General features: G+C 37.6%; 1 protein-coding gene and 1 non-coding gene across 9 annotated transcripts in view; one reads left to right on the forward strand and one right to left on the reverse strand.

The window, feature by feature from the left end:
* Window positions 1-11,810, forward strand: part of ECT2 (epithelial cell transforming 2) — a 60,968-nt gene extending 49,158 nt beyond the window's left edge. For 5 of the 8 annotated variants that reach the window (XM_059687055.1, XM_059687059.1, XM_059687060.1 and 2 more), the window contains 4 exons: window positions 4,446-4,553; window positions 5,695-5,841; window positions 8,762-9,026; window positions 10,479-11,810. In XM_059687055.1, the coding sequence (XP_059543038.1) occupies window positions 4,446-4,553; window positions 5,695-5,841; window positions 8,762-9,025 (519 nt within the window). In that variant the 3' untranslated portion in view covers window position 9,026; window positions 10,479-11,810. The remainder of the gene's footprint in view (window positions 1-4,445; window positions 4,554-5,694; window positions 5,842-8,761; window positions 9,027-10,478) is intronic. The other 3 variants (XM_059687061.1, XM_059687062.1, XM_059687063.1) reach the window with 1 other exon arrangement.
* A 6,450-nt stretch (window positions 11,811-18,260) lies between these two features.
* On the reverse strand, window positions 18,261-18,367 carry LOC132232003 (U6 spliceosomal RNA). The gene has a single exon (XR_009452167.1). It is a non-coding gene; the product is annotated as a U6 spliceosomal RNA (small nuclear RNA).
* Window positions 18,368-18,866: the final 499 nt, after the last annotated feature.

The raw sequence follows: 18,866 nt of genomic DNA on the forward strand, positions 1-18,866 counted from the left end.
GGGGTGGCATGGAACAAAGGAAGGCCCTGGCTGGCAGCTGGAAGGCCCTGATTGGTCCTGATCGCTGACAGGCCTAGGAATCCTACCCATGCATGAATTTCGTGCACCAGGCCTCTAGTATATATAAAAGCCTAAGCAACCAAACGACCAGTTGATCGGTCACTTTGACACACACTACCAGGGGACAGATGCTCAACTCACATGATTGGGCTCCCTCCTGTCTGGATCGGGCCTGCAGGGATCAGGCTGAAACTGGCTATCTGACATCCCCTGAGGGGTCCCATATTGTGAGAGGGCACAGGCCAGGCTGAGGGACCACACTGGTGCACAAATCCGTGCACCAGGCCTCTAGTTTTATGTAATAAAGCCCTAATATGCAAATCAACTGAACAGCAGAACTACCAGTTGCTATGACACGCACTGACTACCAGGAGGCAGATGACCAGTGGTGCTAATTGGGAGTCAGGGCCGGCCAGCTGGCAGTGCCAGGTTGCCAGCCAAGATAGGTGCCAGCGGGGGCCCCTCCTGATCGCCCCGCTTATCGGTTGCCCCACAGATGGCCCTGATCGCCAGCCAGGCCTAGGGGAACAGTCTCTTAGATTTAAAAATTAAAACCTGACAAGGCTACTCTAACACTGAAAAAACAGGATGATGCAGAGATGACATGCATGAACTCTGGCTTGCACATTTTGTCAGCCCTGATTCTGACACTTATAACTGTGTGACAAAGCCAATTCTCTCTGCTTCAGTTTTTCCACCCATAAGAGGGGAAAATGGTACTACTGCCTCAGAAGGATCATGTATAAAAAGTATGTACTACTTTTTATAATCAGGGCAAAAAAAATGTAGCTGCCCACACAATAGCAAGATGCCTTTCACCTGTATGAATATAAAGTATGGTCACTGGTGCATGCAGCGTCCCAGATTGCGAGAGGGATGGACATGAGGGATTGCAAGAGGATGCAGGCCGGGCTGAGGGATACGCCGCCCCCCCCAATGCACCGGGTCTCTAGTTTGAATATAAACAACTAATGAAACAAATTTCATAAAGTAAAATTAGCCACCAGATGGCAGCAAACATTTAGCTATGTCCTGATTTATACTGTCTTAAAGAGAATGTTTTTCAAGTTGTCACATTTTGTTACTAAGAAATATGTCTGTAAATTTACATATTGACTTCAGTTGAGATCTTTCTCACATTTAAAATACTGCAGAGAGTAAAGTTTTTAAAAGTCCTGAGTCAGTGTCGTATCATTTGAGAACATTTGCCATGCTGAAGAGAAAGTATTTTTAAATATTTGTTTGTGTGTGTGTATATATTTATATGTGTATGTGTATATATATATATATATGCAAAAGATCTAAGAGATAAAAATATCTGATTCTTTAAATCAGTAGTTTCTGTCCTATTTATTATGTATCTATTGGTGCCCTAAATAATTGGAGCTTAAATAATTAAGAGTAAAATAAGTATAAATATTTTATTCTAGACTAATTCCATTTGTAAATGACTTAATTAAAATTTTCAAGGAAACTTATATAATACTTTGAACAGTAAAGAATTTAAATTAAAAAAAAGAATTAAAATTTTCAGCCTGAAAGAACATTTAATCTAATATCATTATTTTACATGTATAAACTAAGGCTAAGAGCATAAAGTGAACATTAGATTCCAGGTATCCTTATTCTTGGTTAAAACTCTTCATAATTTTTCTGCTCATGGATATGATGTCCCATATTCTGTTATTCCAAATTTAAAGGTTAAGTTTTAATTTGTTGAAAATTTTTTTCTCAGAATATTTAGGTATGTCTTTTCAGTCTCTTGCCAACATGTAACCTTTAATTTCGTTGTCTACACTATACTCTTAAGGCTTATATTTCACCTGAAGTCAGATGGTGGCTTTGCTGAAGCCATTACAGATTTCTTACCTCTAATGTCAAAAGTATATTTTTAGTAACAAATGAATTTAAGCAATGTTACACTCCCCCTCCCTCAATTTGAATAGTTTAGAAGTAACTTGATAATTAAATGTCTTATGCTAACACTTAGTACTTTTATCACTAATTATAGTAGCAGTATTTATTCAATATTCAATAATATTCAATATTGTAGAACTAGAATTTCTAATTACATGAGAAATAGATTGAAGATATAACATATACAAGAAGAGTTTGTGCTTCTGAGCCAATAATATTTATCCTGGAGTTAATATAATTTCTATTTAAAATTATTATTATTCTGCTGGTTATTAGCCATACATAGTAAGTTGTTAATATAAATGCCTATTATTGGTATCATTTTAAATTGACCAAATCAGATTCTCTAAGCTATAAACATGATTACAAAGTTTGAGGAAATCCCTGTGGCACACATTAAAGAATGGGACACAATGATTCTAGATAATATCATAAGTGAGTGAGTTTAGCTGTTTTTGTTGTTTTTTTATGTGGGTAAATCTTTGATGTGTGGATGTTAATTTTGTAACCCATCATTTTTATTAAATTAATTCTCTTATTATTTCCAAATGCTTTTTGACAATTTGATTGGATTTTTCAGCTCTCAGTTTTAAAAAAATGTCACAAGTTGACCACTTCAGAGTGATGATTGATACATTGCCTTGTAGTTTTAAAATGAGACATAATGGAAGAAAATTGTCAAAATTATCTGTGTCAAAACATTTTCTGAATTTGTGTCTATGTCTATGACCATATAAACCTAATATGAGATAGATTTTCAATATATTATTCATTGGATGAAATTCAAATTGAAATGAAATTAAACTTAAAAATTTGAATGAAATGGAAACAAAATTAAGTTCATAAAACTAAAGTCAAAGCTTTGCTTAGTTTATGGTGCCATATGTACAGCATTTTAGGAAATGTGATCCCGTCTCCTGTGAGATGTAGGAAATCTTAATAATGCAAAACCTCAAAGGAGTATGTGAGTGGGGATGTTGAGAGACTCAGAGTTAGCCAGAGCTTAAATCATAGTCCTGACTGCTTTGTTTCTCATGGATTGGCAAGAGGTGTTAACTATTGAGAATTATTTTTCACCTGGTTGTCTATATAATTGACAAGAACCAATTGAAAACTACTAGCACTTAGAGTTAAGTAGCCAAATAAATATAAATGCATGCATATTAATAGTTTTCATCTTTGCCAGCAGTAACCAACTAAAAAGTAGGAAATAAAGAAGATCCCTGCCCCCTTTCCGGCAAGATTTACTATAAATTTTAGTATAAATGTAGGAATAGCCTTATAAGGAACAAATGAGGTATTTTAAAGAAAACTATGATTCCAGTTTTGTCACAATAAAGTATTTTATGCATGTAGGAAAATATCTGTAAGGAATATACCAAAATATAAATAGTAAATGGTTAGTAGAGTTTATAGGTAATTTTATTTAAAAATTCTCCCACAAACATTTTATAATGATGTGGTTTAAATAAAAAACTCAGAAAAAAATTATAATATTGTTTTTAAAAGTTACTGATAATTATAAGTACTCAGTTACCTTAGTGCGATTAGATAAGCAACTGAGTCATTTAGCAAGTAGATCAAGTAGAAAAGAGAGGGTCTTTTTTCTGATAGAGAAGGCAGGGTGGATTTGGTTTTTCTAATTAAATTAATTTTTGTGATACTGATTTTGTAGCAGGCATTATTCTTAAGGATATAAATTATGCTAAATTTCTAACTTACCAGTTTTAGGGTTGTTAGTAAGATTTTATATATATATATATATATATATATATATATATATATATATATATACACACACACACACACACACACACACACACACACACACACACACACTTTAGAGGCCCGGTGCATAAAATTTGTGCACTTGCGGGGGTGGGGGGTCCCTCAGCCTGGCCTGCGCCCTCTCACAGTCTGAGAACCCTCGAGGGATGTCCAACTGATGGCTTAGGCCCATGGAGAGTGGGCCTAAGCCATCCGTCGGACATCCTTAACCCTGCTAAGGAGGTGGGAGAGGCCACTGCCAACGCCGCTGTGCTTGCCAGCCATGAGCCTGGCTTCTGGCTGAGCAGCGCTCCCTCTGTGGGGGTGTACTGACCACCAGGGGTCAGCTCCTGCATTGAGTGTCTGTCCCCTCATGGTCAGTGTGCGTCATAGTGACAGGTCATTCCGCCCGTTTGGTCAATTTGCATATTAGCCTTTTATTATATAGGATTTCCAGTTGCTTTGGTCTCCATTGTCCTTGCAATGGATTTTTTATTTACTGAGTGCTTATTTTCCACTATCCTTAAATTAATACATTTTATAATAGAAATTATGTCAAGCATGTCAAAAATCTTGAGTAGCTTCTTTTATATAGTATACTCCCATATGAAGATAAGTGCTTAAAAGTTTGATTTTTAAAAACAGTTGTGTATTTTTAAAATTTAATTTTAAAATAATAAAAATGTTTATTTTTTGAACAGGAAAATCTTATTTACACTGCTGATCCAGAAACCTTTGAAGTAAATACAAAAGATATGGACAGTACATTGAGTAGGGCATCTAGAGCAATAAAAAAGACTTCAAAAAGGGTGAGTCCCCTGGCATTATTATTTAACATATCTCCAAAAAGTATTTTTTAGACTACATTAAAATAATATTGCCAGAAACACCAGTGTAAAGATAGTCTATAAAACAAAGATGGTTTGAGGGCTTAGGAAATGGCCCACAGAGATAATAGTTTTAGTTTAGTGAATTCTTTGGTACAGTAATTATAACCTGTTACCTTCATATTCTTTTTATAGTGATACTTCTATGAACTCTACGTCAGTAGAAATATTCTGATGGTGTTGTAGATGTAGGTTTGTGTGCGTTCATCTTGAATATCACCTCAGATATTGTTCAGCAAAGGGCACACAACAGAGATCCTGACCACAATATGTTTCAATCTTGTAACACTGGATATAACTTCCCTACTTACCTTATCGGAGATAACTTCCCTGCTTACCTTATTGAGGATTACATAAGAATATTGGGCCTTTTAGAAGTAGAAAAACAAGTATGTTAATAGTCTAGATGAAATTTGCAGCCATAGTCTACTGCTAGATTTACAAGTTTTTGCTTTTGAAGGGAAGCTTTGTACTTTATTTAATCATCTTTATATCTCCCAAGATCAGCATGTTTGATATATGGTAAATATATTAAATGGCATTGACTCCTTCACTTTTTCAAAAAGGAAATTGAGGTTCAAATGGCTTTGGGTTAAAGATCTCACAACTAAATTTTAGTGAAATCAGACACAAAAAAGCCATGTTTCTTCTCTCCCATGCCAGGTTTATCCTTGCACTTTTTTCCTTCCATTTGACTGTCGTGCTCTAAGAATGCGAGTATACAGCAGGTCTTTAAATAATGTTCAGCGTTGTTTCATTATAATGTTGATGAGAATGCTATAGGAAATTAACTCTTGTTTATATCAATTAGCCTGTGATAAAATTGGTTTTATTATATGTCATTTCCCTTGAAGTCACAGAACATATCGAGGACCACAACGTTGAGTGAGGACTATTACTGTACTATATTTTCTCAGTGTTTTGTCCAAAGAGATTCTAAATCTATGATAATACTATTTGTACAAAAACTTTTCATGTGTATTTGGCTTTGTTTATGTATATTTGTTCTGATCAGTTATATTAAACTTTTTTTAGGCTTAATTGTAACTTCTTAAAATTCTAGGTTACAAGAGCATTCTCTTTCTCCAAAACTCCAAGAAGAGTTCTACGAAGGGCTCTTATGACATCCCAAAGTTCAGTGGAGGGAAGAAGTCCTCTCAGCAGTGACAAGCATGTAATGAGTCGTATGTCTAGCACATCATCATTAGCAGTAAGTGACTTTGATTTGATGGTCTAATGACTTATTCACACTTATGGAAGTTGGTATGGAATTTGCTAATGTTAAAGATGGAAATCTATTATCTCTATTTTTTTTTATACTTCTTAACTTCTAACATCTTTTGTTAGGTAAAGATAACTGAGAAAACATCACTTTAATGAACTAGAAATAGAGACATACTTAATATGTAGTTTATTTGATATGAAATTTTATTCAGATTGAGATATGCTCTAAAGTCTCTAAAGAAAAAAGCATGTTTCAATCTGGCCTCTCACTTTACTAACCTAAATAGCAATGGTTCTGTTTATACACATTGGTCCCAGCAATATAACAGACTGAGTTTTTTTCCTTTTACTGTTTCTGTGCTGAGTAGAATCTTATTTCTGAAACTGTAGACTTCAAAGGATGATATGTGTTCTGAATTCATATGTATATTTTTAAATGTGTTCTGAAAAATACAAATTCCCAATGGTGTCTGAAGTATTAGACAATAAATATTAAGGACATTTCTACCATTTATTACTGCCACTAAATATAAGAGTGATGTATGATTATAAAATTATTAACCTAACCTTCTAAGGTTAAAAAAAGCAAGTGCTGGTTATTCAATTATGTGTCCTTTAGCAAGTTTCTTGTTCTCTTATTCCCATTTTTGCAGATGAGGGAAAAGAGATTAATAATAGTACTTTATGGTGTTATTGTAAGGACTAAGTACGCACACATACACATATACCTATATGATGTGATTATATAGTGAGAGCATTTTGTGTAGTAGCTAAGAGCATGAACTCTAGAACTCATGTGATCAAATCTCAACTCTGCTGTTTACTAGCTCTGTGGCTTTTGATACATTATTAAAGATCTCTGTTTCAATTTCACTATCTGTAAAATGAATCTAACGTAGCAGTTGTAAGGATTAAATAAGTTAATTTATGAAAAGTGCTTTGATCAGTCCCTGGCACACAGTGTGTGCTCCAGTATTTTTTTTTTTTTTCGCTCCTTTTACCCCATCCTCTTGCACCCTACCCATGGCTGCTAGAAAGAACCCCTGTTGTTCCCAGTTCCTCATTTATCTCCCTCTACACTTAGAATATCAGACTTCTCCAAGGCAACATACTCTGTTCTTCCACCCTTTCCTTTAACACATGTCCTCCCCCCCCCCCCCCCCAATCCTATTTCAGCCACACTGGCTTTTTTGCTTTCCTTAAAAAACTCTAAGCTAATCCACGTAGAGGCTTTGTATGGACTGTTCCCTGTGCGATTAATACACTTCTTGAACTCTGCACTTTGGATCTTGTGGACAAAAAAGGGGTGCTGTAATAAATCATAAATCCCTAATTGGGCAGTTCATGATGAGTAGTCACCCCCGAGGCTGCTCTAGTGTTTTTATTATATAAAATTTATACAGACTTTGGAATCTAATGAACAAAATCAGCCCAGAGGCATGAAAGCATGGCATAAACTGAGGGATCGCAGAGGGAAGGGGCGTTGGGAGTGGCAGGCAGAGAATGACCAAGAACTTACATACATATGCTAGAGGCCCGGTGCACAAATTCGTGCACAGGTGGGGTCAGGCTGGCCCACCCCGATGGGGGCCCATCAGGCTGGTGGTGTGGGGGAGGGGCCGTGGGTGGCTGGCCAGCCAGCCCCGCCCCTGATCGCGGTTTTGGGGGCCAATCGGGGGTGGGACCAGCTGGGGGGAGGAGTCCAGGGAGGGGCCAGCTGGGGGAAGGGGCCATGGGCGATTGGCGGCCGGCCCTGCCCCTGATTGGGGTGTTGGGTGCCGGTCGGGGCCCAGATCAGGCTGTCTGCCGCAGTGCAGCGTGCTTCATAGCCACTAGTCCTTCTGCCATTCTGGTCTTTGGGCTTTTATATATATAGATATGCATAGTCCATGGACACTGACATTCATATGTGAAGGCCTGGGTTGGAGCAGGAAGCAGGTGGGGTGGGCAATGGGGAATAATGGAGCACATCTGTAATACCCTCAAGTAAATTTTTAAAAAAAGCTAGTTAGCTCTTTAGTTAATACATCAAAGAGTTACAGTTGACTCTGAGCATGTTTACACGGATTTTTAAAAAATCCTTTAATTCTCACTTGAGGATATGTTTTTATTGATTTTAGAGATAGGGAAAAACACTGATGTGAAAGAGAAACATTGATTGGTTGCCTCCTGTACGTTCCCCATGCCCCGTGCCCTAACTGGGGATCAAATCCACAACCTAGGTTATGTGTCCTGACTGGGTATCAAACCCACAACTTTTTGATGGGCAGAAGGGTACTCCAAACAACCAAGCCACCCAGCCAGGGCAGAGCATGTTTATAATGGTATTTGATCAAGGTTAAACTTCCAATACTTAGCTGATAATATTAGCATGAATAGAAATTTGATTAATATATTAAATGAAATGAAAAATATATTAAAATTGACAAAAAACAGTAAGCATTTCTTTATTAAAATAGATTATAAGCTTTCTGAAGGCCAAAGAACTGTCCCTTGTTTATTTCCTATAATAACTATTATAAACATTGCTTTTCAAATGAAAGTAACTGGATTTTTTTAGAAACTTTTTATTTAATTAATTTGTATTATTTGTGATTTTGTCACTTTTATGTAGACCAGGGGTCCTCAAACTACAGCCCGCGGGCCACATGCAAATACAAATATTGCATTTGTTCCCATTTTGTCTTTTTACTTCAAAATAAGATATGTGCAGTGTGCATAGGAATCTGTTCATAGTTTTTTTTTAAACTATAGTCCGGCCCTGCAACTGTCTGAGGGACAGTGAACTGTGGCCCCTGTTTAAAAAGTTTGAGGACCCCTCATGTAGACAATATAAATAAGAAGTACCTAAAATATCTTTCAGACATTCATGTCCTTTTCTCCATTGCTTATTTCTGTTCTAACAGATTATCCATTCAGTTTCCACAAGCAGTACAATTGGATTTACTAAGCATGTCTATGCTCAGTGCTCACACTCTACTGGTGGGCGCTCTCAAAACTCCTGGTTTCCATCTATACGTCATTCTGCCTCACGAGTTAGTTTCTCAGAGACACTGAAAGAAAATATTGATTTTTCAAATTTCAAAAAAAGTTCTATCCAAGTCATCTTTGGTATTTGTGAAGAATTAAGAGATATGCCAACCAGTAATGGAAACAAGCCTCAAGTTTAATGTGAGCTTATTAGCTATTTGAAATTTGTATTTGTGAATAAAGGAAGTATTCTTTCTTCACTGAATTACCTATTAGGTGGGTGGGGACTTTTGAATTCACAATTTTATAACTGCTTTACTGCAGATTGGCACATAAAAATATTTTTCAAGGTAATTATGCTCAAGTTCAGAAAAAAATCAATACTATTAGAAATTTTCTTATTTATGAAAGTGGACATTTTAAAGACTAATAATAATTGCCATGTAAAGTGGATTCACATTCCAAATCTGATTCTTAATCTTAGATTTATGGCATTTTATAAAATTTATGCTTTTAATATAGCAAATCATAAAAATTTTATTTGAGGAAAATTTTTTTACTTTCTACTTAAATCATTGCTTTATCATCACTTGAATGGTAATAGTTGATCAACACAGCTCTTTAAACACTCATTTTGCTCCATTGTAGGTGAGAACATTGTTGGCTACTTACACATAGCCTTTCATATATGCTAAAATAAAACACTAACTTTCTTTGTAATTCATTTTGATTTATACTCACTGTTGGTTTTTTTGCATTCTTGTGTATGCTTATTTGTTACTGTTAAAAGCTCTTATGAAAAATTTTGTTTTGACCTCTGAAACAAATTTAGACAGCTTAGTAACTGAATAATCTCTATTAACAGAAGTGCTGCTGTTTTGCTCAATTTATTTTATTTTTTAAATATATGTTTTTTTATTTCAGAGAGGAAGGGAGAGGGAGAGAGAGATAGAAACAACAATTATAAGAGAGAATCATCAATTGGCTGCCTCCTGCGTGCCCCCTACCAGGGATTGAGCCCGCAACCCAGGCATGTGCCCTTGACCAGAATCAAACCCAGGACCCTTCAGTCAGTAGGTCTACACTCTGTCTACTGAGCCAAACCAGCTAGGACTCAATTTTTATATGGAGCAAAATCACAAACACACATACATACATACATAAATATGGGTTGTATACATAATCCAAAACCTCTTTAGGAGTATATGACTTTCAAATTTAGAAAATTTATTTCTCATAAAATCATCTCTTTTAATTTTGCTTTATGGTTAAGAAGAAACCACTAGGGTTTATCTTTTTACCTCAAAACTTGTTTACTAATTTGTAATTTTTTTAATAACCTGAAACACTGAGTTATTAATATCTCGTAGAAGTTAATTACCACTACTAGCAGTAAGCCAATATCTATTCTAGTGAGTTGATATGTAGTTAACTAGTGAATCCATTTGTTTTGTTTTCAGAATGCTGAAATTTCCTCCCCTCCAGTTTTAAATTCTTTTGCTTATTTAAAGAGTTTAGGATTTTTAGATATCTTTAAATTAATTGTTATGGTATTTTGTGAAATGTAAAAATGATATGCATGATGCATAACTGTATGTTATATCTTTTAAAAAGAAAAAGTATAAATATAAAATATTTGTCTTATCTTTACAGGGTATTCCATCGCCTTCCCTTGTCACCCTTCCTTCCTTCTTTGAAAGGAGAAGTCATACTTTAAGTAGATCAACAACTCATTTGATATGAAGCTTAAAAAAATCTTAATTTATAGAAACTTAACACCTCATACATAAATACGGAACTGACTTATATGGTACTTGTCATTAGCACTTGGTGAAAGCCGGAAAGAAGATAGATAACACTAAACTATGCCAGTTGGTATTCTTGAAAGAGTAAGGTTAACCTTTTACATTTTTCAAGTTAATTTATTAAAAGATTATATTGATTTTGATGTAATTTTTCTCTTTGCCTGAATCCTTCATTTGAAGACCAATATCTTAAGTTATTCATGATACAGTAGTGCTGCAACCTGACACATACAGTAAATAAATTTCATTGGTGGATGCCAAATATTGCTGTGGATTTCTTTGTATAGTGCCCATGAATGAATTTCGGAAGTATATATTTATGTATCTCAATTTGTGCAGAAATTAGGTGATATCACAGTACTTAATTATATTAAAAACCTGCATAGATAACTGATTAAATAGTGGGGTCTTGTTTCACATGTGCTGTTTGAAGTAGTTAACTGCTTCTTTTGCAGTTTAATTTATTCTCAAGTGTCTTTAAGATCTAGCGTGTGGATTTAAAAAGATTTGTCCTTATTAAAAAGAATAACAGTTAAAGGAGATTGTTTCAAAATACTTTTGCAAATTGAGATAAGAACAGAAAGATTAAAAAAACAATGTATATTTTGCACTAACATGATATGGGTGTATACTTGTAGCTGCTTCAGAGCCTATATTTATGGTGATTTTTAGACACTAGCAAATCTTGATTTAATTTGATAGTGTGTGGGGTTTTTGAAGGATGACCATGGGGAAATTGTAGTAAAGATTGTTTATACTCTTTATGAAATAACTCTAAAACTGGCATTAGTTTTATTAATCTACTGTCAAATATTACATGGGTATGTGTATGGTCAACTTTTTATTGTCGTCCCATATAAAATGTAAAATTGAAATACATTTATTTGTGTTGTAAAATATTTTTCAAGCCTTGATATTCTTTTTCACAGTAGTTTGTTTGTTTTATAGTCAGCAATACAAAATAATCAAGTTCTTATGAATAATTTCATTTTTATTTCCTACCTGTTTAGGGATTACTATAAACATTTAATTATCATTTAACAGTTCTTGGTTATGTCCTTAATAGTTTAACTGACTATATAGATTTTTCTATACCATGTATGTACCACTTTATTGCTATATTTTAAAAGCAGTTGTATTAGTAAGAACTTTGTAAATAAATACTTAAGACCCGAGTGTATTTTGTTTTTTAATTTTTAATCTGGACTCCACTTTGCAGAATGGGAATAGTGGATTCTATGATAGTTATATAAAATTGTGTTTATGTGCACATATGCATTTTTCTGGTAGAAATTACACCACTTTTATCATTTTATTGGGAATGGAACTGTGAGTCCCTCCAAAAAATGGGGGGTTCCAAGTGAGAGGAAATGTCATAAGGCATGACATTAGAAACATATTGGATGTACACAGATAAGTTATGAGGTTAAAGTCTGATACAAAAATCAGTATACAAATATTATCAACTAGAGGCCCAGTGCACAAATTCATGCACCAGGGGGTCCCTCGGGCTGGCCTGTGGGATCGGGCTGAAATCGGCTCTCCAACATCCCCCAAGGGTTCCCGGATTGCAAGAGGGCGCATGCCTGGCCGAAGGACCCCACCGGTGCATGATTGGGGCTGGGGAGGGACACAGGAGGTTGGCCAGCCAGGGAGGGACCATGGGAGGGCTCCAGGGCGTGTCCAGTCTGTCTCGCTCATTCCTGATTGGCCAGACCCCAGCAGCAAGCTAACCTACCAGTCGAAGAGTCTGCCCCCTGGTGGTCAGTGCATGTCATAGTGAGCGGTGGAGTAGCCTTAGCATATCATTAGCATATTAAGCTTTGGTTGAACAGACAACCAGAAACTTAGCATATTGGCTTTTATTATATAGGACTAGAGGCCCAGTGCACAAAATTCACGCACGGGAGGGGGGTCCCTCAGCCCGGCCTGCACCCTCTCCAATCCGGGACCCCTCGGGGGGTGTCTGACTGCCAGTTTAGGACCAGTCCCACAAGGATCGGTCCTAAACCCGCAGCTGGACATCCCTCTCGCAATCAGGGACCACTGGGTCCTAACCACTCACCTTCCTGCCTGCCTGATTGCCCCTAACTGCACACCCTGCTCCTAACTGCTCCCCTGCTGGCCTGATCGCCCCAGTGGTTAACCTCTGCTTCAGGCCCGCACCCAGGACCCAGGCTTCCCTCCTCTGGCCAGCCGCAGGCACCTGGGACCTGGGCCGGCTTCACCTGGGCTGGCCGCAGCTGCAGGCGCCCAGGACCGCGGCAGCTTCACCCATGCCTGGCTTTGTCAGAAAGGACATTCAGAAGGTCATCTGGAAGACATCCGGTCTAATTAGCATATTACCCTTTTATTAGTATAGATTGTATTTCTTGACACCAGCCACAAACATGTTGAAAATATATATTTTTTAAATTACTTGTTACAATAGCATAAAAATTATTGAAGTATTTAATCAAATAGAAGATGTACAAGATTCTACAGAGAAGACTATATAGAGTTATATTTACACCTTAATGGAGATGCTTTATCATAGTCATGGATTGGATACTTCAATATTGAAAAATAGCAGTTTTGCCCAAATTGAACTATAGATTCAAACAAAGCTGATCAAAATACAGGTTTTATGTGTGTATACATGATAAATTTTTCCCAAAATTAATACAGAAATACAAAGGGTTAAGAATAACCAATCAGTTGAAGTACGAGGACTTGCTCTAGCAGAAACATGGTTAATTATAAAGTGTAGAAATGAAGGCAGTGAGATGTTAGAGCTCTTGATATACTGAACACAATAATCACAATCGAAAACCCACTAACAGGTAAAAGTGAAACTTAAAACAGTGGGAAAAGAGTCTACTCAGTAAATGTTCTGAGAAAAATGGGTATCTTTATTTAAATAAATAAACTAATCTATCTTTTTTACACTCTATGCAAAAATGAGTTCCAAGAGGATTATAGACCTAAATCTGAAAGGTAAAAATATAAAGACTTCACTAGGTAATATAGGAGAGTATCGTAATTGTCAGGTTGGAAAAGACTGCTTAAACACGTTTAAGATCATTATAATGGAAAAGAGTGATAAATCTACATTAAAATTAAGAACTAGTTTGAAAAGATAGTAAGAGTGGAAATCACAGAATACATGTGCATAATATATGTAACTGACAAGGACTTATATACAGAATGCAAAAAGAACCAAACAGTCAGAATCAAACATCCCTATAGAAAAACAGGCATTTCACAAATGAAAATCCAAATGGATTTTTTAAGCTTATTAAGAAATGTTTTTTTAAAATTCTTTATTAGTTAAGGTATACAAATGTTTTTATACATAATAAGAAAGTACAAATAAGATACCATTCATTGCACATGCACTATATTGGCTTGGCCCAGATGGAAAGAAGTCTCTTCCATTGCTTGTAGGAATCTGAATTGTGTAACCATTTTCAAAACACTTGGGAATTAACCAATGAGGTTTTAAGATATGCATACCTTAAAACCCAACAGTTTAAATCTTAGATATTTATTCCAGAGAAATGTAGGCATATGAATATAAGGATCCATGTATAAGAGCGTTCTTAGCTGTATAACATGTAATAACCTGAAACTGAAAAATCAGAAATTAATATTAGATTGATATATGGTGTTTTGGTCATGCATGGAATGAACTAATGAACTATCAGTGACCTGGATAATTATTGAATGTAAGGAAGTAGATATAAAAGAATAACAACTATATGATTTCACTTAGATAAAATTTAAAAATTGGTAAAGTGACACTCTATTGTGTAAGGTTAGAGAGTTAACTGGCAAACATTCAAAGAAAAGCAAGAAAGTATAACATTCCTAAAAACCAACGTACATAACCTCCATGGCTAAAAAATGAAGAAGGGGTACACGGTTACTTACGTGCTGTTGGCAGCATTCTGTTACTAAACCTGTGATATTTATACAGCTCATAGTAATTCATTGTTTTATTCAGTTCTTTGAGAAGCCCATAACATTAACATCTCAAGGTTGAGGGAGAGATAGAGCAAATAAACAATGTTAGGTATGATCTACATCTGGATATAATACGAACAACTTGCAAAATTCAAGAAACACAGTGAAGAACAAACATTTTCCATTTCTTAATTAGTTTAACATGACCTTGATATCAAAACAAAGATAGAACAGGAAAGGAAAATGGTAGTCTAACCTCATTCAAAACTATCGTGGAACTATTCTAAAATTGCTACTATTCTAAGCAAAGTGGGTTCACATTGTATAAAAAAGATTATGCATCATAATTGAGTTTATCTGTGGAATGCAAGGTTGCTTTAATCATACAAAAGCAATGTAATTCACCACAATAGGTAAGTATTTGGCTGGTTATATGATAGATTACAAAAGCTAAAAGTTTTTCTCCAAGTTGGCTATATCCAGTTTGCATTTGAAGCGACACATTAAAAATTTTCCTTATAATAGTGACAAGTTTATAAAATCCTTTGGAATAAATTTAATGAGAAAGGTACAGGCCTATGTAATTACAAACTCTTATTAAAGGGCATGAATCTTGAATGACTGTAGAGACTTATTTTTCCTGGATGATAATACCTATTGATTCTTTAGAGAGAGGAAGAGGGAGAGGGAGTAACATCCATGTGAGAGTGGAACATCAATCAGCTGCCTCCTGTACACTTCCTACTGGGGATCAAGCCAAAATCTGGACGTGTGCCCTGACCCAGAATTGAACCCTGACCTGGTTCATGGGTTGATGCCCAACCACCGATCCACACCAGCCAGGGTGATACTATCTACACTAATAAAAGAGAAACATGGTAATTGGCATACAACTGCTACCCTTTTCATTGGCTAATCAGCAAGATATGCAAATTAACTGTCAGCCAAGATGGCGGCTGGCAGCCAGGCAGCTTGAAACTAACATGAGGCTTGCTTGCCTCAAGTGATGGAGGAAACCAACGTTCCCCGCCTGCGGCTGCAGGCCTCTGAGGGGGCAGTTTAAGAAACATTGTAACAAATACCTCTGGACTTCAGCCAGCAGATTCGCAACATTGTAAGCAAAGGCCAGAAACCTACTTTGAGCTGCGGAGGCCTAAGAGCTGGAGCCAAGCCTCAAGGTAAAGCTGGCCCAGAATAAAAAAAAAAAAAAAAAGGAGCGGTTGGGAACTTCAGTCACTCCCAGCCTGAAAACAGCCCTCAGCCCCTCACCCAGACTGGCCAGGCACCCCAGTGGGGACCCCCACCCTGATCCAGGACACCCTTCAGGGCAAACCAGCCGGCCCCACCCATGCACCAGGCCTCTACCCTATATAGTAAAAGGGTAATATGCCTCCCAGCACCAGGATCAGCGTGACAGGGGCAGCACCCAAACCCCCTGATCACCCTGCGGCTCTGTGTGTGACAGGGGGCGGGGCCCCAACCCCCTGAGCAGCCCTGCTCTGTGCCTGATAGGGGGGAGCTCCCCAACCCCCCTCCACGGGCCCTGCTCTGTGTGTGATGGGGTAGAGCCATAACCTCCCCATCGGCCCTGCCCTGAGTGTGAGAGTGGCGGTGCCCCAACCCCCTGATCGGCCCTGCTCTGTGGGTGATAGAGGGCGGTGCCCCAACCCCCTGATGGGCCCTGCTCTGTGCGTGACAGGGTGGCGCCGCAACCTCCCCATCGACCCTGCCTTGAGTGTGACAGGGGGCGGTGCCCCAACCCCCCAATCGGCCCTACCCTGAGCGTGACTGAGGGTGGCATCACAACCTCCCAATCTGCCCTGCTCTGTTCATGACAGGGCGGTGCCCCAACTCCCCAATCGGCCCTGCTCTGAGCCCGACCAGGGGCTGCACCTAGGGATTGGGCCTGCCCTCTGCCACCCGGGAGCAGGCCTAAGCCAGCAGGTCGTTATCTCCCGAGGGGTCCCAGACTGCGAGAGGGCACAGGCCGGGCTGAGGGACCCCCCTCCCCCCTGAGTGCACAAATTTTTGTGCACCGGGCCTCTAGTTTAAAATAATTGTTCCCAAGTTTATTTCTAAATTCATTGCATTTCCACTTAGTACCTTTTCTCATTTCTTATTTTTGAGATATAATTTACATTTGTCTTAGGCATACAACATAATAGTCAATATTTATATATATTTGACAAATGATCACATATACCATCCATCACCACGTATAGTTACAAAATTTTTCGTGTGTGATGAGAACTTTACAATTTACCCTTATTCTGGCTCTTGTGTATGCTGTATCCCCTCCCTGGAATGACCTCCATTTTTGCTTAACTTTCTCAGGCTGGGTTAGTTCTCCTCATACATGTTCCAGCAGCACCCTATGCTTACCTTCACCATAGAATTAATATTCTGTTACTTTTTTTTTGAGGGGGGGGGTGTAATTTATCTGTTAAGCTAGGTTGTCAATTTCTGGCACAGAACCTGACAGATAACAGGTACTCAAAAACTTGGAATTGTTCCAGTATCTATAGGAAAGCTGTAAATTAGGGAAAGTGAAGCAACTATTATCACCGAGAAAAAGAATAACCACATTCCACGTTTGTCTAAATACCTTTGGGGTTTTAGTTCCTCTCAGAAGGTGTTAATGTAACATGTTCCTGTCAGGTGTACCTTAGGAAGAATGCAAGTGTTAAGCATTGCATGAAGGAGGGTTAGGTAAAGAGATAAAAAGGCATCAGCTCCGACATGCTAGAATGGTACAAAGAGCTGTCTTCTTGCTACTGAAGGAAACAACACCTTCCAGATCACCTGCCTGCAAGAAATGTGAACCTGAGAGTCTGGGTAGCCATCTCTTAAAGAGAGCGTATCAGCCCTCCAGGTACATGGCACCCACATGCTGGAACTGGAGAGGCAGCACGTGAGCCTGGAGGAAATGGCGGGGTAACATGTAGAGTTGGAAATTGTGCTGTAAGGCACTAATGTTGCACCTCCCCAGGATTTGTGTCTCCCTGCCAAGAGGTGTGGCACTGCTATCACCTTGGAAAGTGCGGCGCAGATTTGGGAAAATATTGTTGGCTGAGAGGTTATTTTTTACTTCCAAATATATCTTTCAGACTGAATTCATTTGCAAAGGAATAGATTCAGCTTGATTTGTTTGGTGTTCTTGATTTCAGCATTTATAGAATTAGTTTGTGCCAAAATATTATCGCTTAATTTTTTAAATGAAGAATTGTGTAATTCTTGATTAGGAAAATAATAAAAGCTTATAAGGATTTCTAATTTTAGTGTTACTAATAGTTTCCTCCTTAACTTTAAATAATACAAAGCACTGCTTTTCTTCAATTATCCACTTCAGGCATTATATTTATTTGCTGAACTTCCAAGAAGCTAAGAAGTATAATTTACCTGCTTCTCTTCCTTCAATTGAAAGTTATTTTTGTTGCCCAGTCAGTGTGGCTCAATGGTTGAGCATTGACCTAAGAACCAGGTGGTCATGGTTTGATTCTTGGTCAGGGCACATGCCCTGGTTGTGGGCTCGATCCCTGGTGTGGGGCATGCAGGAGGCAGCCGATCCATGATTCTCTCTCATCATTGATGTTTCTATCTCTCCCTCTCCCTTCCTCTTGAAAACTAATAAAAAATATTTTTTAAAAATGCTAATTTTTTTTGTTTGTTTATTTATTTATTTATTTTAAATATGGAACGCTTCACGAATTTGCGTGTCATCCTTGCGCAGGGGCCATGCTAATCTTCTCTGTATCGTTCCAATTTTAGTATATGTGCTGCCGAAGCAAGCACTAAAAATGCTTATTTTTAAAATTTTTTTATTTTACTGAGGTAGCACAGAATAGCTCCCAATGATGTTAATGTTAAACATCTATTGAGTGCTTACTGTATACCAGAAATTTCTAAACATTTTTTACACACTGTACATTAACTCATTTTTTTTCTCACATTGGACCTATGAAAGAGATTAATTATCCCCATTTTTCAGACATGGAAACTGAGGCCCTGAGCAGTTACATAACTTACACAAGGTTACTAGTTAGTGGGTGGTAGAGCTGGGATGGCTCTATTATTTGTGCAAGCTATTGTGTCCTGCTGTTTCCCCACAGAGGAAGTATCAATACCTAGACTTCCCTCCACCTCACCTTTCCACTTTCACCATATATCTGCTGTCCTCCTGCATCTAACCCTTTTTTTTCCTTTTCACCCCCACATACATCTTGTTCACTTTCTGGGGTTAAATTATTATTTGTCTCACTCTGTGGCTCTTCTCCCTCAGAGGAAGCCCCAT

This window comes from Myotis daubentonii, chromosome 3 (genome assembly GCF_963259705.1).
Source record: "Myotis daubentonii chromosome 3, mMyoDau2.1, whole genome shotgun sequence".
In the NCBI taxonomy this organism is placed as follows: domain Eukaryota; kingdom Metazoa; phylum Chordata; class Mammalia; order Chiroptera; family Vespertilionidae; genus Myotis; species Myotis daubentonii.